The sequence below is a fragment of the Egretta garzetta genome, unplaced genomic scaffold (genome assembly GCF_000687185.1).
Source record: "Egretta garzetta isolate BGI_Z169 unplaced genomic scaffold, ASM68718v1 scaffold265, whole genome shotgun sequence".
Classification (NCBI taxonomy): Eukaryota; Metazoa; Chordata; class Aves; order Pelecaniformes; family Ardeidae; genus Egretta; species Egretta garzetta.
In genome coordinates, this window is record NW_009259789.1 from 517,223 (window position 1) to 544,793 (window position 27,571).

The 27,571-nt window shown below is 47.5% G+C and overlaps 1 protein-coding gene across 6 annotated transcripts in view; it reads right to left on the reverse strand.

Moving 5' to 3' along the window:
• The window catches only part of SLC4A11 (solute carrier family 4 member 11), a 100,306-nt gene extending 73,078 nt beyond the window's left edge, over window positions 1–27,228 (reverse strand). For 3 of the 6 annotated variants that reach the window (XM_035895055.1, XM_035895056.1, XM_035895051.1), the window contains exons 1-3: window positions 14,010–14,051; window positions 13,668–13,718; window positions 2,153–2,305 (exon numbers count right to left, since the gene is read on the reverse strand). In XM_035895055.1, the coding sequence (XP_035750948.1) occupies window positions 2,153–2,305; window positions 13,668–13,718; window positions 14,010–14,028 (223 nt within the window). In that variant the 5' untranslated portion in view covers window positions 14,029–14,051. Of the gene's footprint in view, window positions 1–2,152; window positions 2,306–13,667; window positions 13,719–13,799; window positions 13,869–14,009; window positions 14,052–14,080; window positions 14,162–27,002 lie in introns of those variants that run through there. The other 3 variants (XM_009639560.2, XM_035895052.1, XM_035895053.1) reach the window with 3 other exon arrangements.
• Window positions 27,229–27,571: the final 343 nt, after the last annotated feature.

A 27,571-nucleotide genomic window follows, 5' to 3' on the forward strand; every position in this document is an offset into this window, starting at 1 on the left:
CCTGGATTTTGACTCCCTAGTCATCTTTGTGGGTGTCGTGGGGGGGGAGGGGGGGGGGAAGAAAAAAATCTTATTTCACACCTGCCCATATTGAAAGTCTAGACTTTAGTTCTGCCCGAAGCTCATTTTTAAAACCTCCATCCTTGCATTTGGAAAAGGGACTCCAGCACATGAGAAGTCCTTTTTTTCCTTAAAAATCCTAAATACCTCAGCTGAAGAAAAAGCACACAACTAATACCACCATCACAAACATCGGTGCTTGAGGGAAATAAAGATGACCTTTTTTTTTTGACCTGTTTTGAACGGAAAGGAACACATTTATAAAAAGCCCAGGAGGACACACAAGGAAAATCAGCTTCTTCAGACACAGAAGAATCCACAGCACTTACATTCCTCAACCCCGAACAATGCACCCCACGGCATTAAGCCCAGACTTGCCGTAGCAGAGTACAGTTCCCCTTAAATCTTTCAATTAAGATGGCATTTGTAAAATTGCAGGCTTGAAAATTGCTAGATATTATTCCTAAGTTAAAAGTCACCGCTCCAATTCAAAAAGCGGACCTCAAGATAGTCAAGCAGAGGTCCGGGCCATGCTGATTCTGCATCACTATTTCCAATAATTACTCATTATAGATCAATTAGGATTTGCTTGTAATCTAAAAATAGCTTCGAAGGACAATTTAAAAATAAGTTTAAAGGACTCTCCAATACCATGACGCCAAGTATAATCCAGAGCCCTCGCATTTAATCTCCAAAATAGTCAGTGCCCACACAGGCAGGCTCCAGGCTGCCTCCAGCTGCCGGGACAAAACCCAGGCTGCCGTCGTGTCCCAGAGCTGCGTTTTTCTAGGCACACAGCAGGAAAGCCAGGTTTTGCTGGCCCTTCTCCTTCACCATTTAAGCATGTGCGTTACAGGGGATGTTGAAATGGTGTGCTAGAGGCAAAAGCCACCTGTAGAGCAATTTAGGGATTTTATTCCTCAATAGCAAGCATTTTGGATATCCTCACAATTCGTGTTAACTAGGCTGTTTGGAAGTCCCCTCCGCCTTGCTCCTCATGTTGGGCAAAGTTTCTAAAGGATGCTGGCTCGGGCAGGGAGCAGACAGAGTGCACAGGTTGGGGCAGACACATCCATCTGCATCGTGCCTGCACAACCACCTCCTTTGTGGCCACTTGGCCCATAGGAGTCAAGCCACCACTCAAAGCTAACACTGTGGCCCCCCCACAGGGGTGAGTTTACCCCCAGCAGCACAGGCACCACTGCCAGCAAATGCTGTCCTCCTCCCCTGCGTGAATCATAGAATCTTTCAGGTTAGAAAAGACCTTTAAGATCATTGAGTCCAACCATTACCCTAACAGTGCCATCCCAGCACTAAACCCCGTCCCTAAGCACCTCGTCTGCCCAGCTGAAGCTGCCTTGTAGCAGGCACAGGTCCCACTAAAGCATATTTAAGGGAGCTTAACACTCAGGCCCTTACCTGGAGCAGGTAGTTTGTGTTTATAAACAGAGCATGGCACCCAACAGCACTTCCCCATCCCATGGGCACAGCTGTGGGGGCCTGGCCTCCATCAGAGCTGTCTAACAGGCTGTTTTCTCCTCATTTTTGCTATCTGCCTCAACACAGCAGGCATAGGGATTGCTTGCCTCTACCCAGAATGATTAAACCCCAAAAGGCACGCGTCCAACCCCAAAAGTCCCTCCATGCTGTCTTCCCTGGCTGCAGAGATGAGCGCCTAACCCAGGCGATCCACGGCTCTGACTCACCTCCAGCATTTCAATTAAAATGTGATCAAAAAAACCCTTCCAAAAAACCTCATGAAGCCCAAGAGCCACGTTCAAGGCTACAGGGATCACACGCAGCAAAAATCTTGATTTCTCCTTAAAAACAGCTCTCCTCCAGTGAGCAGGCCTCAGCAGCGAGAGCAAGGCCCCAGGCCCCAAACTTGAGGCCTTGCTTTAAAAGGAGGGGAAAAAAAAAAAAAAAAAAAAAGGAGGAAAAATGAGTCAGGATGCTTCACATAGATGGCTGAAGACCTGCTCAGCAGCCAGAATTTTATCAGGTTTTCAAACAAAAAAATAAAATATTGCTCCAAAGTTTTGCAGCGAGGACCGACGGCGCCTCGCAGCCCTGTTTCGGGGGCAGCACTCACCGGCGGCGTTCGGCGGCACCTCCAGGTTGACGTTGACGAAGAAGCGGATGCTGTCCCCTGAGACGATGGAGGAGTTCACGGCGTCAAAGAGCTCCTCGCCCCCCGTCTCCTCCTTGGCCTCGCAGCCATCGTCCGTGTCGCACTTGAGGTACCCTGCCAACGACATGGGGAGGGCGGTTAGCAGGGACCACGGGCCTGCGACCACCGGTCATGGCCCCCGAGGGCTGTGGCGAGGGCACAACAGCGCCCGGGACCTTGCCCAGAGGCTTTTTTTATGCCCTCGCCTGCTGAGGGATGAAAGCTATAAGCCATCTGCTCCAGCACATTTTGGGTTGGCCTCAGGCGTGTGCCCGAAGGGCCGCTCCGGAGCTCGGCTGGGTGACAGCCCAGGCTTCACCCACCAGCCTGCTGGCCAGGTCGATGGCGTGAGGGGCAAGTCCAAAGGGGTATGCCTTGCTCCTCTCGGATCAAAAAAAACCCACACAGGATGAAAAGTCAGACTGGAAACCATGAAAATACCAAGCAGCGACCCAAAAGCAAGAGCTGCGTGCGCCACAGCCCCAGCCCACCCTAAACCCAACGCCTTCATCAGCTCAAGTCACCAGCAGCACAGCCGTTTTGCTTACAGTCCAGCAGTTTAAAACACAGGGTAGAGGAAAAAAAAAAAAAGAAAAAAGATGATGTTTCCAAGGAGACACCCGATACAGATGGACAGACCCACGGCTCCCCACAGGGCAGAGGAGCAGGTCACAGGAGGCAGCAGCACCGAGAAAGCGAGACAAGTTTCTTAATTACAGCGGACAACTCCTTAGCCTTTTGCAACACTTCTAATTAGAGTTTAACCTAGCCTCATTCAACAGCAAGCTGGTTCACTGCAACATTTTATTACAAAGCAGCTGGAGGACTCTTGTGGCGTGCTCGTGTATCATGTTTAATTAGGAGAATTAGGGACATTATAGAATGTCAATTTTTACATTACCAGGATTATTCAGCAGCTTCTACCCATCTTCTGACAAGTCTTTTATGCCTAATTTGAAGCAGGAGGGATATATTTCATTAGCTTGCTTTAGGCTCTACAGCAAAATGAAAAGGGTGAGCTTCAAGGCGGGGGCTTAAATGGAAACTAAAAAAGCCATCAATATTTTAAAGCCTCGTATAAGCAAATGTAGAGGCAGCGGGCAGCTGAAAGCAGCGCACGCGGTCTCAGAGGGATTTCGAGCCGACAGCTCGCCACCGCAGAAAACAAGCCCTGAGCAGGGAGGCCAAACAGGAACTCGGCGACACGGGACAGGGGCTGCAGCGCTTCCTGCTGCGGGCAACGTGCCGACAGGCGCTCAGCATCGCCCCAGGAGGGCTTGGAGGGTGCCAGGGGTTCAAGCCTTTGGGTAAGTTCTGATCTACTTCTCTGAGGCATGGGAAACCTGACAAAACACCTCAGATTAAGCCCCCTCCTGATCTCTGCCTCCTTCATCTGCCTGCTTAGCAGTGAATTGGTCCTACCAAAACTGCTCAGGAGGCTTCAAAAAAAAGCATCCAGGTTGCTGCTGTCCCCATCCAGGCTGCCAGGCAGCCAGCAAAACATACCAAGGGTGCTGTCCCTCTACTGCTAGTGGAGCTTAGGCAGCTTTTTCCATCCCTGCACAATGGAAACTTGCCCAAACCAGCTAGAAAGACATAGGGTGAGGAAAGCAAACACCTGAACACAGCACCTGAACTATCATAGCACTGTGGGCACAGCCAGGTACAAAACATCTGCACAAGGGCTGGCAGACATGCCAGGATTGCAGGTTAGCCCATGTCCTGGAGGGATGGACAAAAGCCAGGCAGGGTGCCTGCTGACATGGGAAACACTATGAAGCCCCACACAAGCATCTTGATCCCAAACAAAGCCTGGGGTTTAGTACCTCTGAAATGCATGATGGACACCGTAACTTCTCCTCAGCCAAGCAGAGCACCCACCAGCCCCCTGATACAAGGAGAGCTTGGGCAGCCCTGCAAATCAAAAAATCATCCTCAAAAAAAAAAAAAGAAAAAAACAGGCTCAAATCCATGAGCTTTTCTATCTCAATATCCAGGATCACAGCCCCAGGGAAGTTGTCACAACAGGTCTGCACTTCTCCATCCTTCCCACTCAGTGGGTCAGATGGGAGGTACACGGGGACAAGACGGTTCAAGCACACAGAGAACACGGTTGAGTTTTTCCCCACTGTCATAATGCAATTAAGACACAGATGGGTAAAAGCCAAGCAAGGATGACTATTCACTTCCCGAGCCCAGTGAAACCTGCTCAATCAAAGCACAGCAGCAGCAGGCCCTGAAAGCTGAGAAGGCTGGAGACAGGAGAGAAGCAGCACGGGAGCTGGAAGAAGGGCAAGGGTGGAGTAAGATCAGAGGGTTGGGCAGAGGTCAGCAGGGACTCTGGCAAGGGAAGCATCCTCTGTTCCTCCCTCTTTAGGGGAGGAAAGAGCAGAACAAAAGGCAGCTGAGCCTCGTGTCCCTTGGGCAAGGGACGGACAAAACACTCCGCTTAGAAAAAAACCGCAAACCTGGGCTGTACAGGAACTGCACTCCCGGGCAGGTGTCTGCTTTATCACTAAACCACCTCAAGGCTTCAAACCACTCCTGGTTTGAATACTTCAGCCTGTTAGTCTGCCAGGCATTTTAAAATATGAGCAACTTATTATGCCTGTGAAATGCAGGGTCACTTTGAGGTGAGAAGATGAGCTGTGTACACGGCAGATCCACCTTCCTCTCCAAGTGTGCCTCCAGCCCCGGCAACTGTTTTCCCCCCCCATTCACCCGAGGATTACCAAGTGCCACCCCTGCAGCTTGAAGGGCAGCAGATGCCACTAAGTGACAGCAAAAGCTGTTCAGCTCCTCTGAAAGTTTGTTTGGTGTTTTACAGAAGTTCAAGAGCAAGATCCGATGCAGCTGTCTACGCAATTTGTGTAAATATCAATCAGGTTTCCATATGGAAGCACAGCCTCAGTAACGCTTTATAACCTGTGCTATGAGCTTCAGGGAGGTGGTAGTGGGGGGTTAAACACTTTTGCACACTGCCTCAAACTGGCCAGGGAAGAGTTTAAGATCTCCAAAGTGGTTCCCCCTCCATCTCTATCACTGCAGATTGCCACCTTCAGATGAAGGCAGCATTTGCTGAAGCGCCATGAGCTACCAGGCAGGGTGAGTCAGACCTCTGAGCACAGGAAGTGCCACTTCAGACTGAAATATGGTCTAAAAGCACTCGAGAAAAAGATATTTTGCTGAGTAGGAGGCCAGATCCAGGAACTGAGTTAAGGTTGGCTGAGAAGATCGGCACAGCCCTCCTGTATCTTGAAGAACATCTTCTGTGGTCAGGCTGATGCCCCTCCGTCCACCCTGCAGGACTCATCGCGTAGCGGAGAGAAATAGAAAAAAGCATTAGAAGTGCAGGAGGCCAAGGACAACAGGCACCATCCTTCAGTGCTGCAGGAGCAAAATCAACTCCTCACCCTGTGCAGCCATAAGTAGCAGATGCCTTGACCCTACGTCCCTCTATACCTCAGCCCATCGTATGCAATATGAAAATAAGCCATCCCCCATTTTATGCAGGTGCTGGGAAGAAAACAAAAATGCAGTTTCTCTACCCATTCCCCTATAAAGCATCACCCCTTCCCCCGTAATTCACACCTGGCCCAGGCCTGCCTTGCTCCAGTATCTCAAAACCCATCCCCAGCCGCCTTCTCCTTGCTCCCATCATCTTCTCAGACCCACTCCATCTCCCCAGTCCTGCTGCTATCAAACCCTCTCATAGCTCTGACAAGGTTCTTGCCCTGCAGCTGTTTTGCTTTTGAGCTGAGTTTTAAGAGCCCAGGGCTCTGTCAGGAAGAGCAGTGAATTGAGCCGCAGCAATCGGAGGTGGCATTACCTCTCCCTCCACTGCCTCCGCGGCACCTGGCAGCTGCACCTGGAGTAATAAAATCAGCAGAGGAGTAGTTAGCAGGAAGCACTACTTCAGCCACATCATATACATTCCCTATAAAAGCTTAATTGCTCTGTGGGAGCAGCACTCACAGCCCAGGGGGCTGTAGGCTTCTCCAAAAAAGCCTAAATCTTCATCATCAAACTCAATTTCCCGGGAGAAAAGCAGCTATATTACTAACGACATCATCTCACATCCCAGGTTATGAGACTTATGCCAGACACAGCCCCAGCATAACCTCTGCGTGGCTCAGAGGAGAGAAAGCCAATCGTGATATTTTAATCAACATCTACAAGCATGCACACTAACCAGGAGGTTAGGAGTGCAACTGCGTCTATCCACACTTTGCTGCGTACTCAATGTAGCACAGCAAGCCAGGTAAAACATCTACAGAGGACATTTTGGGGGGAGATGGGGCATTTTTCCTTTTGGCATTACCCAGATGTTGCAGTTCTGGGCATGTGTGCACTAAGAAATTTTCTGTTTAGGCCAATATATTGCTGCTACTGTTTTACCAAGAGTTCCACGGATAAGGTACATATCCATGTAGCTAGATTAGCAGGGCAAAATAGGAAAGCTAAGATCAAAGCTTGTCAGAAGGTATTGACCACTGCCAAGTCTCTGCAAATATCTCTGGCTTTATTTCTGAAGGACCACACATGCTACGTTAACACCCTGAATACTCAAAAGCAGTTTTCTGGAAACCACTGATTTTTACCCTCAACTTCCAGGATAGTCTACACTACAAGTCTGGAAAAGTGTCCTCATTGATAGCACTTGTTTCCACAGCAATGCCTGTTCCCTCAGCCAAATCCAAGCCCCAGCTTCCAGAATCACAGGGTGGCATCTGCTGCTCTTCAGCAATGGTAGCTGCCCCCTCCCACGAGAGCTTTTCAGACATTTAACGTCACGTTAAAAGGGTTCTTGTGAGCTCAGATGACTGGCAATTCAACACAACCAGCTAGCCATGTTAAAAGCCACCTCAGATTTCTCAAGTGAGTTCTTTTTTTTGGGCACAGAAGGCAGCAAATTGCAGGACAATCCTTGTTACTGGTTTTGCAAAACAGCACTTGTGGTCGCCTCACCAGAACTTAAGAGCAACGGCATGCACTGTGCTCCTGCCGGACCCAGCCGCCTCAGACGTTTCACCCTGGGAAAAGCAAAGGCTTTCCTTCTAACATCACTTCTTTAGAGGTTTTTTGTCACTGATCCCGATCCATTCAGAACTGAAATCCAGCGGCTGGCCCCACTCTTTGCATTTCAAGCTGTAAACCTCACACAGCCAAACAGCCAGCTCTGCTGCAGGCAGGCAGTCAAGTGCCAAAGTTTGCAAGTTCTCATTTTGGAAGAGCCCAAGAGCTATCTGCATCCACTTTCTCAGAATTATTACAGGTCAAGTACAGCAGGACGATAGAAGCAATAATAATATATATTCAATAGCTTTTAAAGGTAAGGGCACATCAACTGGGACACGGGCATTACCCTAAAATCAGGTCCAGTTCTTTGAGCACCCCAGTGGTCACCTGTAATACAGCGTTAAGAGACAATTAAGCCCTGTATCTACTAAAAAGCTAGTCATAATACTGGCATTAATTTTAAAGAAAAAAAAAAAGTCGCTTCATCTGATTTTTCCACTCCCATGGATTTTCAGCTGGCTCTAACCAACAATAGACACTAATTTTCAAGAAAAGCATGAGGTTTTAATTAACCTAAGCTAAAGTGATCAGCCTGAGCTTTAAGCTATCAGAGGGGCTTGCTTTGTTCCCCGGGTATTGCAGGCTTTGCAGATTCACTGCGTCACTCGGAAAATACCCAAATTCCCAACAACGGGCGCAAAAGGAAACTCAATTAATAATGGAGCCCCCACCTCCATTTTGACCTTTACACTCTGCACAAAAACGCAGGCTCATGTTGCCTCCAAAGGTTAAATAACCTTACAGTTAGTTAATATTGGCAGGGATAAAGCAATCGAAGGATTCAGGAGAGACTGGGGAGAACTTTGTACAAGTGTTACCAGTTCTCTAATCTGCAGTATTCTAGAGAAAAAAAGGAAAAAAAAAAAAAGAGTTTAAATAGCACCCTGCTCTCACACACAGTAACCAAGGCAAGCTTCTGGTCACACCTCATATACTGATTTCAGCATAACCACTTATCAGAACAGCTCTCCTTTTTCAGACAAAGAGAGCAATCGTATGGATAGAACAGCATCTTTTACGTAAATATTTTATTAAATTTTTGTTTTGAATTGCGAGAGTCTGAAAAGCAGTCATGAAAAATTCCTTCCTTCCTAACAATTTACTCCGTTTCACAGACAAGAACAATTGCAGGGCCATAGCCACAGAGCAATACCCTCCGAAGACTGCTATCAAGTCACATTTTGCAAAGCTGCCTCCCACAAAATTAAAAATTTAAGCCACGCTGATTAAATAAAGCAGTTCAGCCTACAGCTGGATGCTTGCTAGAATTCTAAGCTTTTCCTTTGGTTCACAGTTAAGAGATTCCCTGGCAAAGCTCACTATTTTTGTCCTAAAGAGATTTTACCCATCAGGCATGCCACATGGCCAGGGGTTTATGTCAGCCCAGAAGACAACTGGGGAGTTAGAGGTCGTCCACAGACTGCGTTGTTGGACTGCTGAGGGTTTGCTGCTGACAAGTAATTGGCAAGAGAGGTCCAGAGCTTACCTCCCATGCTTTTGTTAGAAGACCTCCTTTATCAAGCCAAACCTTATGGGTTGACACAGGAGACTAATGACTTCTCTGGGTCATCTAGATGGGATTTAGAGAAGTGTCCTCCAGTCCCAGCCTCTCCACGGTTAGCTTGAGGGGCAGAAGAGCTGGGGAAAGGTGACTTCCAGCAGTCACTGGAAGCTCATCAGATATGGGTTTGTGGCCACCTGCTATGGAGATGTCGATCCATTACCTAAAGCTTTCAGAGTGCTTCAAGACCACAGATTAAACCACAACCCCCTCTTGTAAAAGAGATAGAAAACATCTAGCAGGTGAGACACCAAGACCAGACCTGCGTCCTTTAAGTAACAGATCCCTCCACCACTGGCCAGCCATATCTTCAGTCACGTGTTTCCAACCCTTCTTCAAGTCAGTCTTTTGTCATGAAGAGCCAGATGGAAACATAAAGTTTCCCCTGCCACTTCAGTAATAATTCATAACAGAACTGAAAGAACTGATCTGCTACAAAAAAACCACCCAGGCACTTTTGAATTAATTCCAGTATTGTATTTTGCAGCCAGATTTCTAGGAAATGTTGTGAATAATCCAAGTAATTCAGCGGGGCTTTGTTTTTATTTTTTTTGTTATGTTTTCACAAAACACAGCAGCACGTGGAAGTTCAGTTCTGTACCAGAACTCACAGAAATCAGGAGTGTTCATTTTATTATAGGCCTCCTGATAGGCAGTTCTCAGAAATAAAAATCTGCGAGAGACCTGCAAGCCACCCCCTTGGGCTCTCCATAGGTAGCAGTAGTGCATCTCCTGCTGGTAAACTGAGCATCTCATCAGGGGAAACCCATTGTGAAAGGAGTTGTTTCACAAGAAACATTTAGATTAGTCTCCTAGTTAGGCAAACAGTTCCAAGACAGATAAAGACAAATTTAGAAGAGAAACCCCCATCCCCCACACACTAAACTGAACTGCAAACTGAAAACCAAAACCAAGTAGATAAAAAAATATCCAAACATCCCAAGCCAGACCAGGGCCTTGGGGCCCTTCAACACAACTGCAAAACCAATTAATAAGTCAGAGGAGACCAAGCAGCGAGGCATCTGCTCTGGAAGACAAAAATTTATGCTGCAATATCTGTTGAGCCAGCTTTAAAACAATGCAGCCCCCCAGCATTATAGCAGGACTCCTTCCTTTGGATTTCACACGAGTAACTAGAAAGCCTCTGGTTTTGTGTCTTATCAGGGAAAGTTCTTGGATCAATTAAACAGCTCATCATACATCGGCAGAATTTAATCACTTGCAGCTAACACCAGTGCCTTTAGAGCTAATCCGCTTAGTAGCGGGCACTGGATGCTCCCCCACCACCAAGGAGGGTACAGGAGGCTGTGGAGCTTGAGAAGTAGTTACTCTGAACATCGATTGCCAAACTGCATTTCATCAGGACACCAATTATCTTCAGGTTTGGATTGGGTCTACACCTCAGTCACCTCACCAGGACGAAAACCCATTGGGCAAAAACCACCTTGCTGAAGATTCAAGTGACTTAAACACATAGCCTGCTCATGGGGTGCATTTGATTGATTTGCTTGTGCAAGAGGCTTGCCCCACAGGCTCGAAAGAGTGAGTAAAACCACAGATTTGGATTTCCATCAGCAAGATATGCCAGAGGACAACTACTAAAGCTGACAATATACACTGGTTGAAAACAGAACATGGCCAACAGTTGCCATTATACCTACTGCCACCACACTCTCCAACTGAAACTTCTACCTGGGCAGGCAGAAACTTATTTCCTTATTTTTCCTCTTAACTTTGCCTCTACAGAGCAAGCTACTAACAGCTTCCCCTGCTCCCCCCATCATATCACATGCATTTACCTTCTGCAATGCGCTAAAGGCCACAAAAGTGGCTTTCAGTCAAGTGCTTCCAGCAATAGAAGAAAACCAGAGTATGCTGGAAACTGGAACTTGTAGCTAAAGCCATGGGCTCCTTTGATTAACTCTCTAGATTTTTAGCCAGTTAAGAAGTTACCAAATAGATTGGTACATGGTTGGGACCATAACAACCCTCTGAGCTTCCTGAATAGTCATCTATTAGCATCCATTCACTAGAAAAATCCTTCCTGGGCTTTTCTCAGCTCCCTGGTAATTAAACAGAGCTACATATTAAATACTTCAGTAAGTTTTTTTATGAACAGTAAATATCCAGAAGATTTGTACAAAGCACTGCTTTGGTGCTGCAGCCAAGATTACCCTCATGACAACAGTGTAAACTAAAACTGAAGTCACAACTTTTTAAGTTTTAACATTGCTGCAGCTGTTACTGAGAACACAACAAGGGTAAGAAAAAAGTTAGCTGGCAAAGACAGAGTCTCTGAACAGAACCTCAGATACACTCAGAAACAAAAACATCCTAATTACTAAGGATACGGAAAACCATATGTATACGAAGATCTCAGGAGATAAGGAAGAAGCTTGACAGTGCAAAGAGCAATAGTATCATAAGATGTTTCTCTACTGAGAAAAGGGGAAAAAAAAATTAAGTGCTAAGGGAAAGGACGAGGTTTATTTTTTTTTTTTGCCCAGCCCCCACCACGCAGCTTGGGGGATTGGTGTTTTATTTTAAAGGTGGGGCAAAAGCATCCCTCGGTCTCCATAACGAACCGGCAGACCCGAACAAGTGGTGCCAAGGCCCTGCTCAGTGACTACGTAGCTCCATTTCAAAACAAGTTGTGAAAAAGTAACTTCTTTCTCTGTGGTTTCCTCTAGCCCCGATTAAGTTTTTGGGTAAGTCTTCAAGAATCCGAGTGCATGAAACTCCTGTGCAGAGAGCGCTAAAGCACTGCCTCGCCAAGGGATGTGAAGATTTGCACTTGCAACCCCTGAGATGTGCTGTCTGTATATTCTGTGCAGAAACACACAAGCCCTCCGTTAAATCAGGCAGTAGAAGGTGACTCATCACTCAACAGCAACTGAACTTTGAAAAAAAAAAAAAGGTCAGTTTGTAACAAGGAACAAGAATGACAGTGGATTTAAGTGTGAAATAACCAAGAAATTCACTGTATTTGCAATCACAATTAACACAGCATTCCATACGGCGTGCAGGCTGAAGAGGAACTTGCAAGCAACCTTCTCTCCTTCTCCCAGACCACGCAGAAGCGTAACAAGACAGACGCACACGCAGCTTGACGAAGGCCTTAATGGTAGCTCTAAGGTGCTCCTTAAGACTACGGGGGAAGCCAAGTAATAACACAAACAGGGCAGAAATAAATGCTCATTGCCATGGCACCGAGCTGACAAAACCCCAAGCATCTCTCATAGGAGAGCTTTGCACAGGGAATGCCACGACTACAAACACGCACGCTAAAAACATCCAGATATCTGCTGGGTTTTTTTTGTTTGGACAGCTCAGGGAAAACAAGATACTGAGTCCTGGAAGGGGACACATGGAGCCTTTCCACATAAAATGCTAGGACATACAGCTGTGCTTGTGTTCCCTGCGACAGGAGCACTTGGGATGAAATAGGTGGCTCCAGAAGACAGCCACCTTTGTCCTTCCTCCAAATCAAACAGCAGCATTTGTCACCAAGCCCTTACACTGCTCTGAGCCAGAAGCTGGAGACTCAGTCATCTCTCCAGGTCCCAACCTGGACCACCCTCTTACATTCCCAGTCCTCAAGAAAGGACCCACCACCGCCCAAAGGGCCACAAGCAAGCCAGGTAAGGCAGGAGCAGGGCTACCCAGACCTCATGCCCTGCAAATACCAAAGACATAAGACCTCCCTGAGGTCAGACATAATTTCTGCCCTTCTGCAACTCAATCCAGCCTTCAGAAAAGACCTCTTACTGGAGATGAGAGTACTTGCTTCCAGTTTCATCCTCTTACTCCTAGAAATTGGCTCCATATAACACTTTCAGGGAAGCCAAGCAAGCCAGTGCCAAAGGAAGCACTGTCAATAGTGACGCTGATCTATTGCAGCTGACATCTGGCAGACATTCAGCTTCCCCTTCCCAGATGTTCACCTAAGAACCAGCCCCCTGGAACAAGAAATATGAGCCTTATGACAGCTACAAGCATCTATGGGCCTAAATAACTGGAGCATTTTAGTCTTCTGCTCTCACCATTTGGAATTCCCGAGTACTCCAAGCACTGCGCCTTGTCAAGTGCAAGAAGCCCCAGGTCCTTAGAGACTACATCCTGAAGAGGCCAGTCTTGAGTTGAACTCTTAAGATGATCTCTCCCTAACAACCCCCACATGCGCTATTTCTCCAAAACCAGTAGAGAAGTTGCGATTTCACTGCACTCCAAGTTTAGCTGTACAACACTTTGGCCCTTTATCAGTGCAGTACCTCCGAGAGCTCATCCACCTTTCCAGAGGCAGATGATACAAGTCTCCAAACACCACAACTTAATCTTGCTTCAAAGAAAAATCTTAGAGAGCACTTTACACTAAAAGCAGCGTTTACCAGAGCTATCCAACATTTGCCTGATCCTCTTTGGCAGGGTGTCTCCAAAGGGATCCAACACCTACACATGCTCTCCACTCCAGAAAAAGACAAGCAAATACACCTGCCAGCCTGTATTACAGGAAAACATCACGAAAGAGCTTGAAAAACAAGGAGCCACCCAGAATAGTCACTGATGACAACGTGAAGATGATTATTTACTGCTTTGAATATCTAGAACATCTACAGGATTTAAAAATGCAGCATCTGCTTCCAGTACAAGATTACACAACCGCTGTGCAAGACTCTGTGCATGCTGCTTAAGCTAAATGGATTTTGTATCACCTGCTGCAAGTTCTCAGCTAACCCTGTAGTGAGCTCTCCCTCCAAGGCAGCAATACTATGCGCAAAGAAGTCAAATAATACTTGCCACTCTCTTCAAAGAAGTATCCATTTCTTGACATCGCTGCTGGTGGAGACTCTACAAAGACAGAAGAAAAGGCAACATAAGAATCATCAGGATGCTTACCGTCTTCACCTTACGGCTGAACTCGCTGTAAACCTGGATTGCAGCAGAGGGCCAGCCCCAAAATACTGCAGGCATCAGACTTTCCTGAATGTGGCAACTTTAACCTCTTGTTTATTGCATTTACCAGAATATCCAACACAGTCACTGCTTGAAAAGAGTTAAGCAGTCCCAGACATCCTGGGCTGAGTCCACAAAACACTGAGACTAAAGATCAGGACAAGTCCAATCACCTCTGTGACCTACCAAACCCAAACAAGCGCATCCAAAAATAATACAAGCTAAGCATCCAAGAGGCTTTTATTAAAAATACAGACCACAATGAAGTCCAGGTTGTATCTTATGCTCATATGCTCAGATAATAAGAACCAGTTTATTTTAGAAGAAAGCAACTCCATTTAGACAAGAACAGGGTTTCACACCCTATTCTGCTGCTCCTAATCATTAGGATATCCCAAAAGACTGCTTGGCACTTGTAGATAAGGACCAGAACACTGGAGCCTTCCTTGGCCAGTTTCCTGAGCAGGGGTCCTTCAGCAAACACCATCTGCACCAACAGTCTCGCGAGGAAGCCACAAATGGGACATGGGACATGACGCTGACCAAGAGCGAACCCACAAACACAGCAGCACCAGGACCGAATCCCCGTTATGGAACATACTTTACTTGTGAGTGAGTCAGTTCTGCAATTAACTGCTGGCAAATTGGGTATTTGCCATGCAAAGAGATGCTCAGACAGCAGAGGAGCACCTCTTTCAGGTGTGATCAAAGTCTGGTACCCAAGCCCAAGCCTGGCTGTTTTTAATACTAACAGTATTTGACAGTTCAGACAGCGTGGGCTAAAAGCACCACCTTTTCTGTACAGGTGCATGCCCCATTTTACAGTGAGCTAACAGAGCTCTGTATTTCAAGCCTTGAGCAAGAGTCACCCAAGGAGCCCCTTTGAGAGCTGCTACTGGATGCTGCTTCTCTATAAGCTTCTTCCCAGCCAAAATGCAATCAGAAAGAGAAATAGATTTGCTCTGTCTGTCCCCGCTTCATTAGGCTAATCAAACATTACCTACGCAAGCCTGGGATGAATTTAGGCCAACAAGGAAAGAGGTTTTGCCTGCTTTATTGTTCTACAGATTAGGCTTCCTGCTTTTCCTTTGAGGTATGAGACTGTTTCCCAAAGACACTTTCTCTACCCCATAACTTTTGGCTTACAGGTTAGATGATTTTTTCTTCTTCCCCTATTTTACAGTGTGCGACATTTTCAAGCATCGTAATTCATCCTGGTCCACTGGGAGCCTTTGTGCACCAGACGGATACAAGTCACGCCACTGACGGCAGCACCTTCCAGCCCTAACACTTGTCACAGCCCAACGTGGCTCAGACCTTTCAGCGCAGACAGCATTTGGCTGCACAGGTTCCTGGAGGGACACCCTGATGACCATAAAAAAAAAAAAAAAACACCACACACAAAACCCACACAAACCCGAGGGCAATTCAAGTGTCTGGTCCAAGAGAGAAACACAATGTTCCAATTTCATCCCAGAACAATGGGCTAGAGGAACAAACGCACTGTGGCCAAGGGGCACCCATTACAGGAGTCAATTGTTTCCCTCCACCTGGAAGGGAAGGAGAAGATCCATCCAGACTGATTAGCATGCTAATGATCAAAGGAAAGGTTTTTAAAGAGGCTCTTATTGTGTAATGATTGCATTTACGTATTTCAGAGAAACAAACAAAATACGCCTAGGCAGATGGATTACCCAAGGAACTGACATTCCCACCAGGATGGTATATCAATTTCTCATTTCTATTATGGCTTCTGAGGGAGCCTGAAGCAACATATTCATCCTTCACTAGGCAAAATGAGACAGCGTTTCCTTTTTCTTTAACTGAACACACCTATTTCTACAGGTTGATAATACGCAAGGAGCGGGAATTCAGAAAGTATTTCTAATGAAGAAAGCAACGAACCCGAACCGCCGCGTTGCCCGGGTTGACATCGCACCTTTACGGGAGGCTGGTTTGGTCGCTGCTTGGACTGGGCATGAAAAGGGCAAGGCTGGGGTATTACAGCAGGCAGTGCCATTTCATCAGGTGGCACTTGTTCCTCTGAGTCACTAATGAGCAACAGTCCCCTAGGCAACACGCTCAGGCAATTATGTTGGAGGTGCTGTTTTTTCAGATGAGTCATAAAACAGAGGTCTTAACCTTGTAATTAAAGATGCAATGGCACGTTTGGGAGGAAAAAAAAAGTTACCCTACTATGTCCTGGCTAAAGTCCAGCCCTGGAAATTTGTCTTCTCCCTACGTAATGCTGTCCCATAGCACCAATGGGATTCAGACTTCAGAACAGTCTTGTTGGAGCCTTTTGAAAAGTTGTTAAAACCCCCACGGAAGGGGCTACGCACATTAATGTCAAGAGCAGCGTGCAACATGCCCAGGAGGTAAGAGGTGATGGGGTGTTTACACGAGTCCAGACACACACAGAGCAATGGTCTAGCTGAAAGGTGAACGCCTTAGCAGAAGTGGAGGTCAGAAGGGTAAATTGGGGGCTACATCATCTGCATCTGAGAACCTAGAGAAAGCAGCATCCACCTAACTTTTTAACTGAGCACAAAGACAACCGATTTGGGGGTGAGGGCGATTAATATCTTCCCTCCCTACGCATCGGCCGCCTTCTCCCCATATTTCCCCAACCAGTTTAGCACAAGCAAGCATAGCTAGCATCCCATAACCATAAGCTAAGGACAAGGCCAGCTAGATGGTGCTTAAGTGCATGTTCAGTAGCAGTCAGCAAGGCAAACGTATCAGCAGGCTCCATGCACCTCTCCTTTCACAAGGCTTATAGGATTTCAGTATCCAAGGTCTCGGCTCCTTAGTTGTGTTTTGCTGAAGACGGGAGCAATGGGTTGGAGTTGTGCAGAACTGGCAGCAAGGCAGAGTCCTCTCCTCTCTAGCAATAAGGTACAAACCCACAGCCTGGTACACGCACCCCAACCTGCATTTCCTCACCTCCACTCTTAAAATAAAAGAGCTCAATCAAGGGGGCACTTATAAAACATTGCAGTAATCGATGCAATTGTTTAGCTCAGGGAAGCCCGGGCAGGAATACGAGTCTCTAAATACATTAGATATCAGCGTTATAACGCTCCAGGGTTTGCCTCAAGTTGCAGAAGTGTTTTTATGAAGGATAAACCAGCCCCTGCGCTAGTCTTTGCAGGCTGGAGGAAGATGCCTACAGCCTGGAAAGCACTTTTACCACAGGGTGGAGTTCCCCCTCTCCACACCAGCACACTGCTTCCCTCAGATCCACCAAACCCATGTTGCTAATTCCTTTCCCCCAGGTTTTTTCTTTCAAATTTCAGCAAATAAAAAATACAAAGCAATTTCAGCAAGACACAAGGTCAGGCTTCTAGAGACAAAGCTGGAGAGCCTTACCCTGAGGAGCCAAGACACACAACACAGCATATTCACTCCTGTACCTCTAAGTGTCTCTCAGAGGTCTATGTCCTCAATCTCCAGAGTCTGCTTTCTCATCCAACACCTACAAGGACAACCAGCCTCTCCAATCGCCCTCCCTCTTCAAAGGCAGAACAAGACAGCATCTTCCATTATCTGCCAAAAAGCACGGGGTATAGGTCTTTTGACAATTTCAGCACTGCTCTTCATTTTTAAGAGTTAATTTACTCCATCAAACAAGTTTCTGCCGCCACCCCACCTTATTCCCTACAGGGATGTCTATTAGATGAGACTAAATTAGACAGGCATTAAAAGTGTCACCACTTAGTTGCTTTTTCAAAGAAAAGCTTCCGACTAGTTTCTCATCCCCTTACGAGCACTGAATTCAAAGGTAAACGTGAAGAGCTGAAGCACTGAAGTGCTGCAGAACTGAAACCAGAGCCTATTTCATAGAATCATCTAGGTTGGAAAAGACCTTCAAGATCATCACGTCCAACCGTTAACCTAGCACTACCATCCCACCACTAAACCATGTCCCTAAGCACCTCATCTACCCGTCTTTTAAATACCTCTAGGGATGGGGACTCAACCACCTCCCTGGGCAGCCCCTTCCAGAGCCTGACAACCCTATTTCTCTAGGCTCAGGGGTACAGCTTCAGATTTTGGAAGTCACTGCCCTTGAAGCTACTGCAGCGACTCTAAGAGCCACCAAGGGGGAGGAGGTATATGAAGTTTACTTCTCAATTGGTAAGACAGCCAACTTTGCTGTAGTTTAGGGTGGTTGGTCTTAGGACTAGAATGAATCAGATGATCTGCAGCAGGAAGGATCAGACCAGAAGCAGGTATGCGTCCTGATTTCTTACATTCTTACCATTTTTACATTTGCATTTGACAACAAAAACAGACAAAACCCTGCCATGCCATCCTCTTTTATTAAATTCCTGTGGGAAACGTGTCTCAGGTCTAATAATCCATTTTAACCCTCTTCTTTTAAGGTTAGTAATAAGTTCTCCTGAGCCTCACAATATTAGCGGATTACAAATAAAAACACATTCTCTGGATACTTTGCTAACTCGATTATAATGTTCAGCTGCTGGCATCTTCCAAGCAAACAGCCCTCTGCAGCACAAGCCCTATATTCAAGCAAAAAAAAAAAAAAAAATAGCGCTCTAGCAAGTTTTCTAGAAGTGGTACTTTACAGACTTCGGCTTTTATGACTTCCCTCCAAGTAAATCTCTCCATGTTCTAGTGTCTTGATATTTAATTGGGGTTTACTCTGAGACAACACCGTTCTGAAAGAGCTACTGGGAAGGTACTTTTTCATTTACAGGCCCTTTAACATTGGCTGCTCTTGGGTTGTCTCTGACCATCAGCAGCCCGTATATCTGGAGCATTTAATTACCCTGTAAGTACTGATGGGAAAACATTGGGTACCTCCATCACCTTTTACTCAGGGTGCACTCCAATATCCCAATTTCCAAAACCTTCTTCAACACTGCTTTACTGAAGCTGAGGACATTCCTGAAACTCCTCAGCAAATGCAACGTCTTGCCTGAAAGTTGCTAAAGTAAAATACTTGAGCCTCTCAGCAAGAAGTTACAATAAAAATTTACCTGTTCAGCTGAAAAAAAACCCCAAAACACTCCCAAGCTTTAGACTTTCCCAGTTTCCTCCCAGAAGAAATTACAAATTCTCAGCATGACAGACTGAACTACCCAGTTATCTGGGGGGAAAAGAGGAAAAAACCAAAAATCTATTTCCAGCAGACATGCAGGGCTTCAGCTCTGAAGCAAGGTTTTGGCCACTTCAAGCTGACTTCCAGGAGTTTGTCAGTCAAGGCTAAAAATGTCCATCAGTACCGTTAAATAGTTGGGCACCAGCTTCCCTGCATGATGGGGAACGTTGCAGTTGGTTGCACTACCTCAAACTGATCTGGGACCGAGTCCGCCTGGAACAAGTCTCATCCAAGTCTTAGATCTGGGGGAAGACGACAAAGCTAACCCTACTCAAGGCTCCACCAGACCTGGTATCTTTGTCGTCTTCCCCCAGATCTAACCCTACTCAAGGCTCCACCAGACCTGGTATTTAATATTAAAGTCTGAGCTCACTCCTTATTCTTTGTTCTCTCCACCCCTCCATGAATTAATAGCACAGGACAAGGGAGTCTGCAGTCGTAGGGGTGACCAGGCAGCTGCACCCAGGTTCATGCAATTTGGGGCAGGGGGAGAGCCACAATTTATGTGCTTCACATATTAATAACCAAATGCTGCTGCTCCTCTCCTCCACTCAAAGGGAGCTGAAAACCAGACAGACTTAAGAAAAAGATCACACGCACAAGGAATAATACCCCAAGGGAAACCTGCAGGAGAGGACTGACTTTTTTAATTATGTAGAGCACTGACTGCAAGGAACCAAAGAGTCTAAAAATCTCTGTATGCAGCAAGAGCTCAACAGCAGGAGGATGAGGAAACTCCTTCCGTAATACAAAACTGCATCGCCGCAGAAGAATGGGAAAAGAGCTTGACAGGCAGCAAATCTGATCACGCCGACTAGCTGATCGAGTCCAAATATATCAATATTGCAGGATTCTCCCACATAGCATCGCCTGTGCTCATAAAACATGAGCTTCTGGCAGTTTTCAGGGAAGAACCAAGCAGCAAGGTCTCCTGGTGGAGACATTTGCTGCAAATTATTTAAAACCATTCAAGTCAGCAAGAACGAATGGACAGCAGCACGCAAAAAGCTATTTTGCCTTAAGTTACCACTTCTCATTCCTATCTATACCTTGAACAGCTGATCCCTTCCCACAGCCCAGCATACTTCAACTGGAAAATGCTGGGGAAAGCACAGCTTGTACTGGCACAGAGATGAAAAGCGTGCCCCTGTGCTGCTGTTCTGGGCAGTAACAAGGGACACGCAGGACAAGAGCTTGAGATTTTAACCTGTTTTGGTTTTTTTTTTTGTCATACCTATCTAGGCATAGAGAAAAACCACCAACCCCAAGACACCAAACCACGCGAGTCAAGGTTTCAAAACCTATCACCGTAACTCAAGGAAGTGTCAGATGAATAAGGCATCCTTGTTAATACTGGGGCAGGAAAGTGCCCGGAAAGTGTGGGGTATGAGCACTGCTGCCTGTGGCAAGCCCAAACATAGCCCTTTCCGCAGAAAGCACCAGTTTGCATCCATAAAGGCAAAGGAAAACATAATAGAAAAGACTCAAGATGGGTAAAAAGACCTTCTGTAAGTCATTAAATGGGAAATACCAGCACTCTGCTGCCTCCCAGGGAGTTTTATCTTGAAGGGATGAGAGTCAAGATCAACTAAAGGATTCTTCACTGCAGCTTTACAGCTTCGCTCCCCTCGTGAGCGCCACATACACCTTCTCCATGCAGACACACGTCCATCCACATCTCATCCCAAGCAGAGCTGAGAGGGATAAATCCTTCTTTCCTCTGACATTCCAGAGCCCTATCCTTCCTCAACCTGTCCTTCACTCCTGTCGGGGGCATAGCTGCAGGGCAGGGCTAAGCAGAGCCCCACCACAAGCTACCCAGCTCCATCAAGGACCAGCTGCATTCCTCCTCCCCCCGATTACATCCACATGCCCATCACACATGCCTAAATATCTTCCTAATGCTGCTTTCTACAGCACTATTTGAAGAGTAAAGAGTTAGCAACATGCTGATCATCATGGGGAAAGCCCAAAGGCACGTTCCAGCCAGTGCTCGCAGGAAAGGGCAGAATTCCCTGTGCCTACGTTCCCTTTCTGCACTGCTGCCCCCCCCCGCCTTTTCTTTTCAGCTTCTCCACCTCCTCATGAAGCTGTCAAGCCTTTGAAAAACAGACAGACACTGAAGGATGGACAAGGGACTCATCCCTCATACAGGCAGCAGTATGGTATACCATATATATATAGACACACACACACCCCCCAGCAGGCATTGGCACTACTTTGCAATAAAGCAGGGATCTTTGTTGGAGACCTTTACCTCAAATGGGTTGACTAGAACATGGTCTGCGTGCAAACACCTACAAGAAATCAACTTTTGAGGTCTTGAAAGCAGTCTAGAAGACAGCCATGAGGGAGGAAGATTTAAGTCTACTCCAAACCCCTTCACCTTGGTAAGCTTTTAGAAGATGACAAAGTGCTGGCCAGCACAGACACCGGGAAGGGAGGTGCTCTTAAGCAGCCCAATCCAATGGCAAGTTGCTGCCTCAGCCGAGAGACTCAGACCTGCAGGGACACAAGCCTTGCCCTCCTTATGTGTAGATATGGCCAAGCCCTCTAGCAGTCCTTAGGATGTTTCTGTTGGTAAAGAGCACTTCTTTTAAAAGAAGTTATATATGTTTAACGTACTCTTCTTGCCACAGAATTGCACAGATGCATCACTTGTCTCCCCCGCCCCCCCAGTAGAAGCAGCATTCCTAAAGGATTGTCACCACCTCTTTGCTTCCCACAAGGGTTTTATTTCCCCAGAATTCCCATTTTTAGGTCTAAGAGCTCTGGATTACCAAAACTAGACATCTCTAACACCCCTGGGAAGTGTTCCATTTCTGATTTTTGGAGGGTGCGACACCAACCCTCTAACATTTCCTAGGCTACCCCACAGCACGCCAGTCACTTGGACACAAACCCTTGCTCCGTGGATTTATCTAAACCATGTCCTCCACCAAGCATGACCACCCTGCAATGCCAGTCCCAACCCAGGTGGAAAACACAACTTTATAGCTTCATGGCTCAGCAGGCACTAAAGCATTGAATCGGGCATGGTATGCAAGGAGCTGGATGTTCTTCTGATGAAGGGAAACTGTGTGAGCAGGTCTTAAATCGTGCCACGGTCACTCTGGTAAATGAAACCCCAGAACTAATTTTCACAGTCGCTGGCTGCGAAAATAGAAAGCATGGCATTGAAAGGATAAAGCAGGAAGCATCCTCCTGCCTGCTCGCTCCCAGGCAAACACCCACCCACACACAAGCTCGGGGATCAGAGATGGCTGCTTTCACTGTGTTAACAATCCCCTCCTCTTCATCACTTCCCCAGCTTCCTCCAGAGCACCCATCACAATAAAACCACGTAATAAAACCACCGCTGGCTGCAGCGGTGACAGCTACCAGAGACCTCCCCCCCCAAAAAAAAAACCAACCCCAAACCCCAATGCACACAAAAGGTTGGTGTCAGCAGTGCTTGGATTTATCAGCAGCACCAGGCTGTCCAGGTTGACTCATCAGAATTTAGCCCACCCGAGCAATTAATATCCGAGGGTGCCTCCCAGAGGTGAGCTGGAGGAGGAAGCGACCCTGCGAACGCAGAGCCCCGCGGCTGCTTTGCTAACGGGACAGCTTCCCCGCCGCGTTCCTTGGCCAGCATTTCGTGGGTGAGCAGAGCAAGTCGAGAGGCTGACAAACAGCGACACTTTGGGATTTGGCTGGCGGACAGATAATTTGGGCTATTTGCCTTTTTTTCCCAGGTTGAAGGGGTAGGTTACACTCTGTTGGGCCCTCAAAAAAAAAGAAAAAAGTGATTTAAGACTTGCAAGGATCTCTTGCATAAGCACTACATGGAGAGGAGCGAAAGCAAATACCTCCAGAGATCCCACAAGCTGGCAAAAGCCCAGGAACAGGCCAGTTGAGCCTTTTCAGTAGACTTTTCTTGAAACATTTAAATAATTTAGAAAGCATTAACTCTTACTGACAGCTCTTCAGACAGCTCTTTCACTTGCAGGGCCCTATCAAAAAAATCTCATAACTCTTAATCAAAAAAAAAAAAAGATACTGCAGTGGCCCCAAATCTTGGTCAGGGTTGAACGTGGATTTAAAGAGGTGCCAAAGAAATTTGTCTTTGCTGAAATGCTTTCCTTGTGTACAGACAGGTCTTCCAGAGGCCACCTCCTGCCATTTATCTGCAGTGGTACTGTGTAAAACATGCAAAAATGGTTAAGAGACAGCCTACCAACATCTCACAGGCTTGAGGCTATTCAGGGGAAGGGAGCTGTTCCCGGCCGTGGTTCGACTTTGTTAAACACTGTAAAAACCAAGCAGCAGCAAGGTGTAAACTAGCAGCTATGAGACCTCTTCTTCGGGGTTAGGTGGAAGAGATGCTCCAGCACCACCAGTTTCAACACTCTAGCATCCCCCCTGGAGGGTACCAGGATCATGTTTTGGAACAAAGTGCATTTCTATAAAGTTTTTATTCCCTTATTGCCACCAGAACTAAAACCAGATGCTAAAACGAGGCAGCAGTGGCTGGGCCCAGCTTTGCAGCAAAGTTACTCCTGCACCCCTTCCCACCACCACACACCCCTAAAGGCGTCTGGATGAAACAGGAGACCAGCTCTAATTCACACAAAACCCAGAAGTTTGGTCAAAACCAAGATCTATACTGCAGATACAGAAGTAGAGCGGTGAACCCAGCCACCTGATCACCAGACACGTTGGCAGTTGTGGTTCCAGGCAAGATGCAGAAAGAAAAACCTCCCCCTGCCATTAGAAGTGAAAACTGCCCAAAGGATGCCCCAACAGCAGCCCGGCTGCCCTCTGCAGCCTCAGCCATCCCCCAGAAACGAGGATTTGGAATCACAACAGCCTTGGCAGGATAACACAAACCACCCCGTACAGTTTCTATGTCCAGGAGCCACAAAACAGCAGCAGTGACAACACCGCGGGCATGGGGAGCGCCCAGCAGCACCAGATCCCATTTTGCTGTCCATCATCAACTCCAAATAAAAATGCCCGGGTCCGGCGGTGAAATAATTGCAGACTGACAACCCATAAGAGAGCGTTACTCGTTAGGATGTTGTTTATGGTTCGTCTACATGGCTTCCATGGCTACAGCAGCAGGGATGATGTTTGCTAGCGTTTTAGACAGATTGCACGCACGCATTTTGTTTTCACTCAGCGCTGCACTTTCCCCACGTGAAACATCAGTATGTAAAGCCTCACAGACAGGCTCGGAGGGTGTTTTAGCATTAATTAGAGAAAAACCAGAACAGGTAAGACCTCTTGCGCTCATCTCCCCATGCATATCCTGAAACTAAATTCAAACCCCGAGAGACAGCCCTCTGGTTCATGTGAATTGAATTCAAAAAGGTATTCTCCATCCTTAAACACAACGGCACAGACACATCCGGCGCAGGCAATAGATAGCATCACTAAGCAGCAAAGCCCATTGAAAATACATCAAGTACTGCCCTTACTTCAGTGAATTAAATAATTAAAGAGCTGGCAGAGCTGGTTTTCTAGGTTTCCTGTCCAAATGCATCGCCCAGCAACAGTAGTGCTTCGGTTTGGGGTTTGCTTTTATTTATTTTTTTTAAGACCACAACTTACCTGCGCTACTTCTTTAATAGAGATGCTGTTCGAACAGCCTCCGCTCCCCTCCTGGCTGCTCCCCCCGAGCCGCCACGCTTGTTCCCAAATGCCACTTCCTCAGGTGGCCGAGGCGGCAACGGCTCGTGCTTTTTCGATGGCTTCAATATTAATCCATCCAGAGCATCTTTCTCCCTCACTTCCAATTGGCGAGCGGCGGATGGGTGGAGTGAGGACGCAAGGCGTTCGCTCCCAGATGGGCACCTCCAACCCAGCTCTCCCAGCCCCAGCAGCGATGCCAGCGAGCCGCTAACTTCACGCCTGCGAAGCACCGCTCCGCATGCCACCGCAGCCCCGGCCAAGGCTGGGCTTTGGGTTGCCTCCTCCAGCCACCCAAATCCCGCTGCCTCTCGGAGCTATTTGCCTCTGGTAGCAAGGAGGAAAAATAGAATAATTAAAGTGACCCTGCGCTTCGGAGCCGGCGGTTTTGGCTGGATGCTGTAGGGAGAAAGCTCGTGTGCCTCCTTAAAAGAAAAAAAAAAAAAAAAAAACAAAACAGTCTTCCAGAAAGCAGATCCGCCCCAGGTTACCTTACAGACAGAAGTACAGGGAAAACAAGAGGATGTGAAGATGCAGGAAGAAAAGAGGCAGGGGAAAAAAACCAAACCTGCTGCTGAGAGGTAGATAGAGCAAATTTCTTAAAGATATAGCTGCCGTACTCTGCGAGCGCAGCGCCTGCCCGACTGCGGGGCTGGGCTGCGATGCTTTTTCCACGCTACCCAGCGTGCCGGTTCAGCTGCCCGGGTGGCAGCAGCGCAAGGGTTAAGGCACACATTCAGTGAGGAGTCTGCATAAGGGAATGAGGAACGGGGCGATAAGTCTGTGCCCTAACAGCAAGTTGCAGAAAATAGAGCTGGAGAGACCTCACCTCATCCGAGGAGACTTACAGCCGAGCCCAGAGCTCGACTATGCTGTGCCTAAAAAGCTTCAGAGGGAAGATGCCACATCCTCCCCCCTCTCGCCACAGCCTATTCTGCTGCTTCACTTTCCTTACAATTCAAGCTTTTCATAACAATAAGCCAAGTTTCTCCCAGCTGGATATTTAAAAAGCCTGGAGGAATGGTCTATGCTGGCCAAAAAAAAAAAACCCAACTCCCCAAAGCCAGAAAAGTCAGAACCCTAAAAAGAATGACAGAAATAAACAGCCAGTTATCCAAATGCTAGCAAGACTGGGTCGCTTCCATCTCCGAGTCCCTAACACCAACTCTGACAATTACTGCGATTTCAGTAAAAACATCCCGGGAATCGTATTTACCGGGAGGCAGCAGACGTTTCCCAGCACGGAGCAAGGGGAGGCAGGCACGGCTCAGGAACAGGCATCGCTTCTAGCAGAGGGATGCAGCCAGAGCCATGGACCCCCCCGTTTTCAGTCCCTGTTACAGACTTGTTTCCTCTGCATGAAATCGCAGGCAATGCATGTTTTTAAACACCTCCTCCACATTTTCTCTGCCGAGACTGCTCATCCCGTCTCCTCCATAGTTTTTTTTTTTTTTTCCCCTCTCCGTTTTGCATGCCACCTGACAAGCTTTTCCAGGTAAGGCGCATCACGTTCAGACTGTTAATGAGATGTAGAGGAAGCACGCCACGGTTCAGAGAGCGCTCGAGGGTAGAAGAGACCCTTGGAGATCTCCAGCCCCACACCTTGCTCGAGGCAGGACCACCTTCAAAGCTACACCAGGCTGCTCAGGACCTCACCTCATCAACCCCGTTACCTTCCCCAAAAAACTTCTACAGTCCAGCCTCTCGTCCTCGGGATCAGCACCTACAGCAGGGCTCAGCTCCTCGAACAGCAGGATTTACCCAGTTTCCCCACACAGACTCTTCGCAGTAAAGCGGCGTGTAAAAATCTTCAACCAAGCTGATACTTTTAAGGTACTTCCTCATAGCGAGACAAATCTGTGATACAGGACCTTAATACCTTCCCCTGTACCCACACTTGATACCTTTAATAACCGTTTAAAGGCCAGAGTTGACAGCATCACAACCCTAAAGGTGAGACAAGCCCGCCTAGCCTCCAGCAGGTATTTCAGGTTCCAAACACTGCCGGATTCATTTCAGCAAGCGAACGGAGCTTACGAAACAAAAGACTGGCTAAGATCAGTTTCTATTTTTATTTTTCATCGTCCTGAGGTTGTTTATCAGCTCTCCCTGGCACGAGGGTGTAGCAGGGGACCGGAGCTGCTCCGTAGTGGAGATGACAGCGGCCAAGCGAGCACCACCAGGAGGGGTCCGAGAGGAGAGTGCATCAACACAACCACACCAATGCGTCCACCAAGCCTCACCTGCATTGCCTCCCTCCCTCCCCACCACCTCCAGCACACCCCCACCACCACCACCCCCAAAATCTCGGTGGGCTTCTCTACCTCCCCATGCCACCCCTTCTCCAGTCCCCAACCCTTTCATCCCCGGTCACGCACCATCCACCGGCCCGGTCCACCTCTGCGTCACCAAACGTTGCGGCCACGGGGCCAAATCCTGCGAAGAGCCAGCACTCGCCCCAAACTGGCCGTAGGGCGAGCGGAGAAAGGTGAGCCGGGGGTAGCAAAAAGGAGCCGGCTCCATTAGGACGGAGAAGAGAGGAGAGCCAGGTACGAAGCAAACCGCGTCTGCCTTCACCTCCTTCAGCGGGTACTGTTGGGACATGCAGTCTCAGAGCCTTCTCCCTGAGAAGTTCCTTTTTGGAGAGGAATTAGTGCAAAAGACAAAAAAAAAGTGCCTCTCGAGCAGCCCCGCTGCTGCTGTCAGAGCCCAGCAGAGCACACTGGAAAGGCTGCGTCTCCAGCCTGTATTTAAACGCCCCTCTCAGAAAGCAGAGATGCAGCACAGGAAGAGACAAATTCCAGCTCTGCGTCGGGCTGATAAGCCAGGTTTATAATATTCAAGAAGTATTGGCATTACTACAATTCCTCCCCCCCCCACACCCCAACGAATATCTTGTGCAGTAGCTTGTTGTGCACAATAAGCAAAAAAAAAAAAGCAGCTCAAT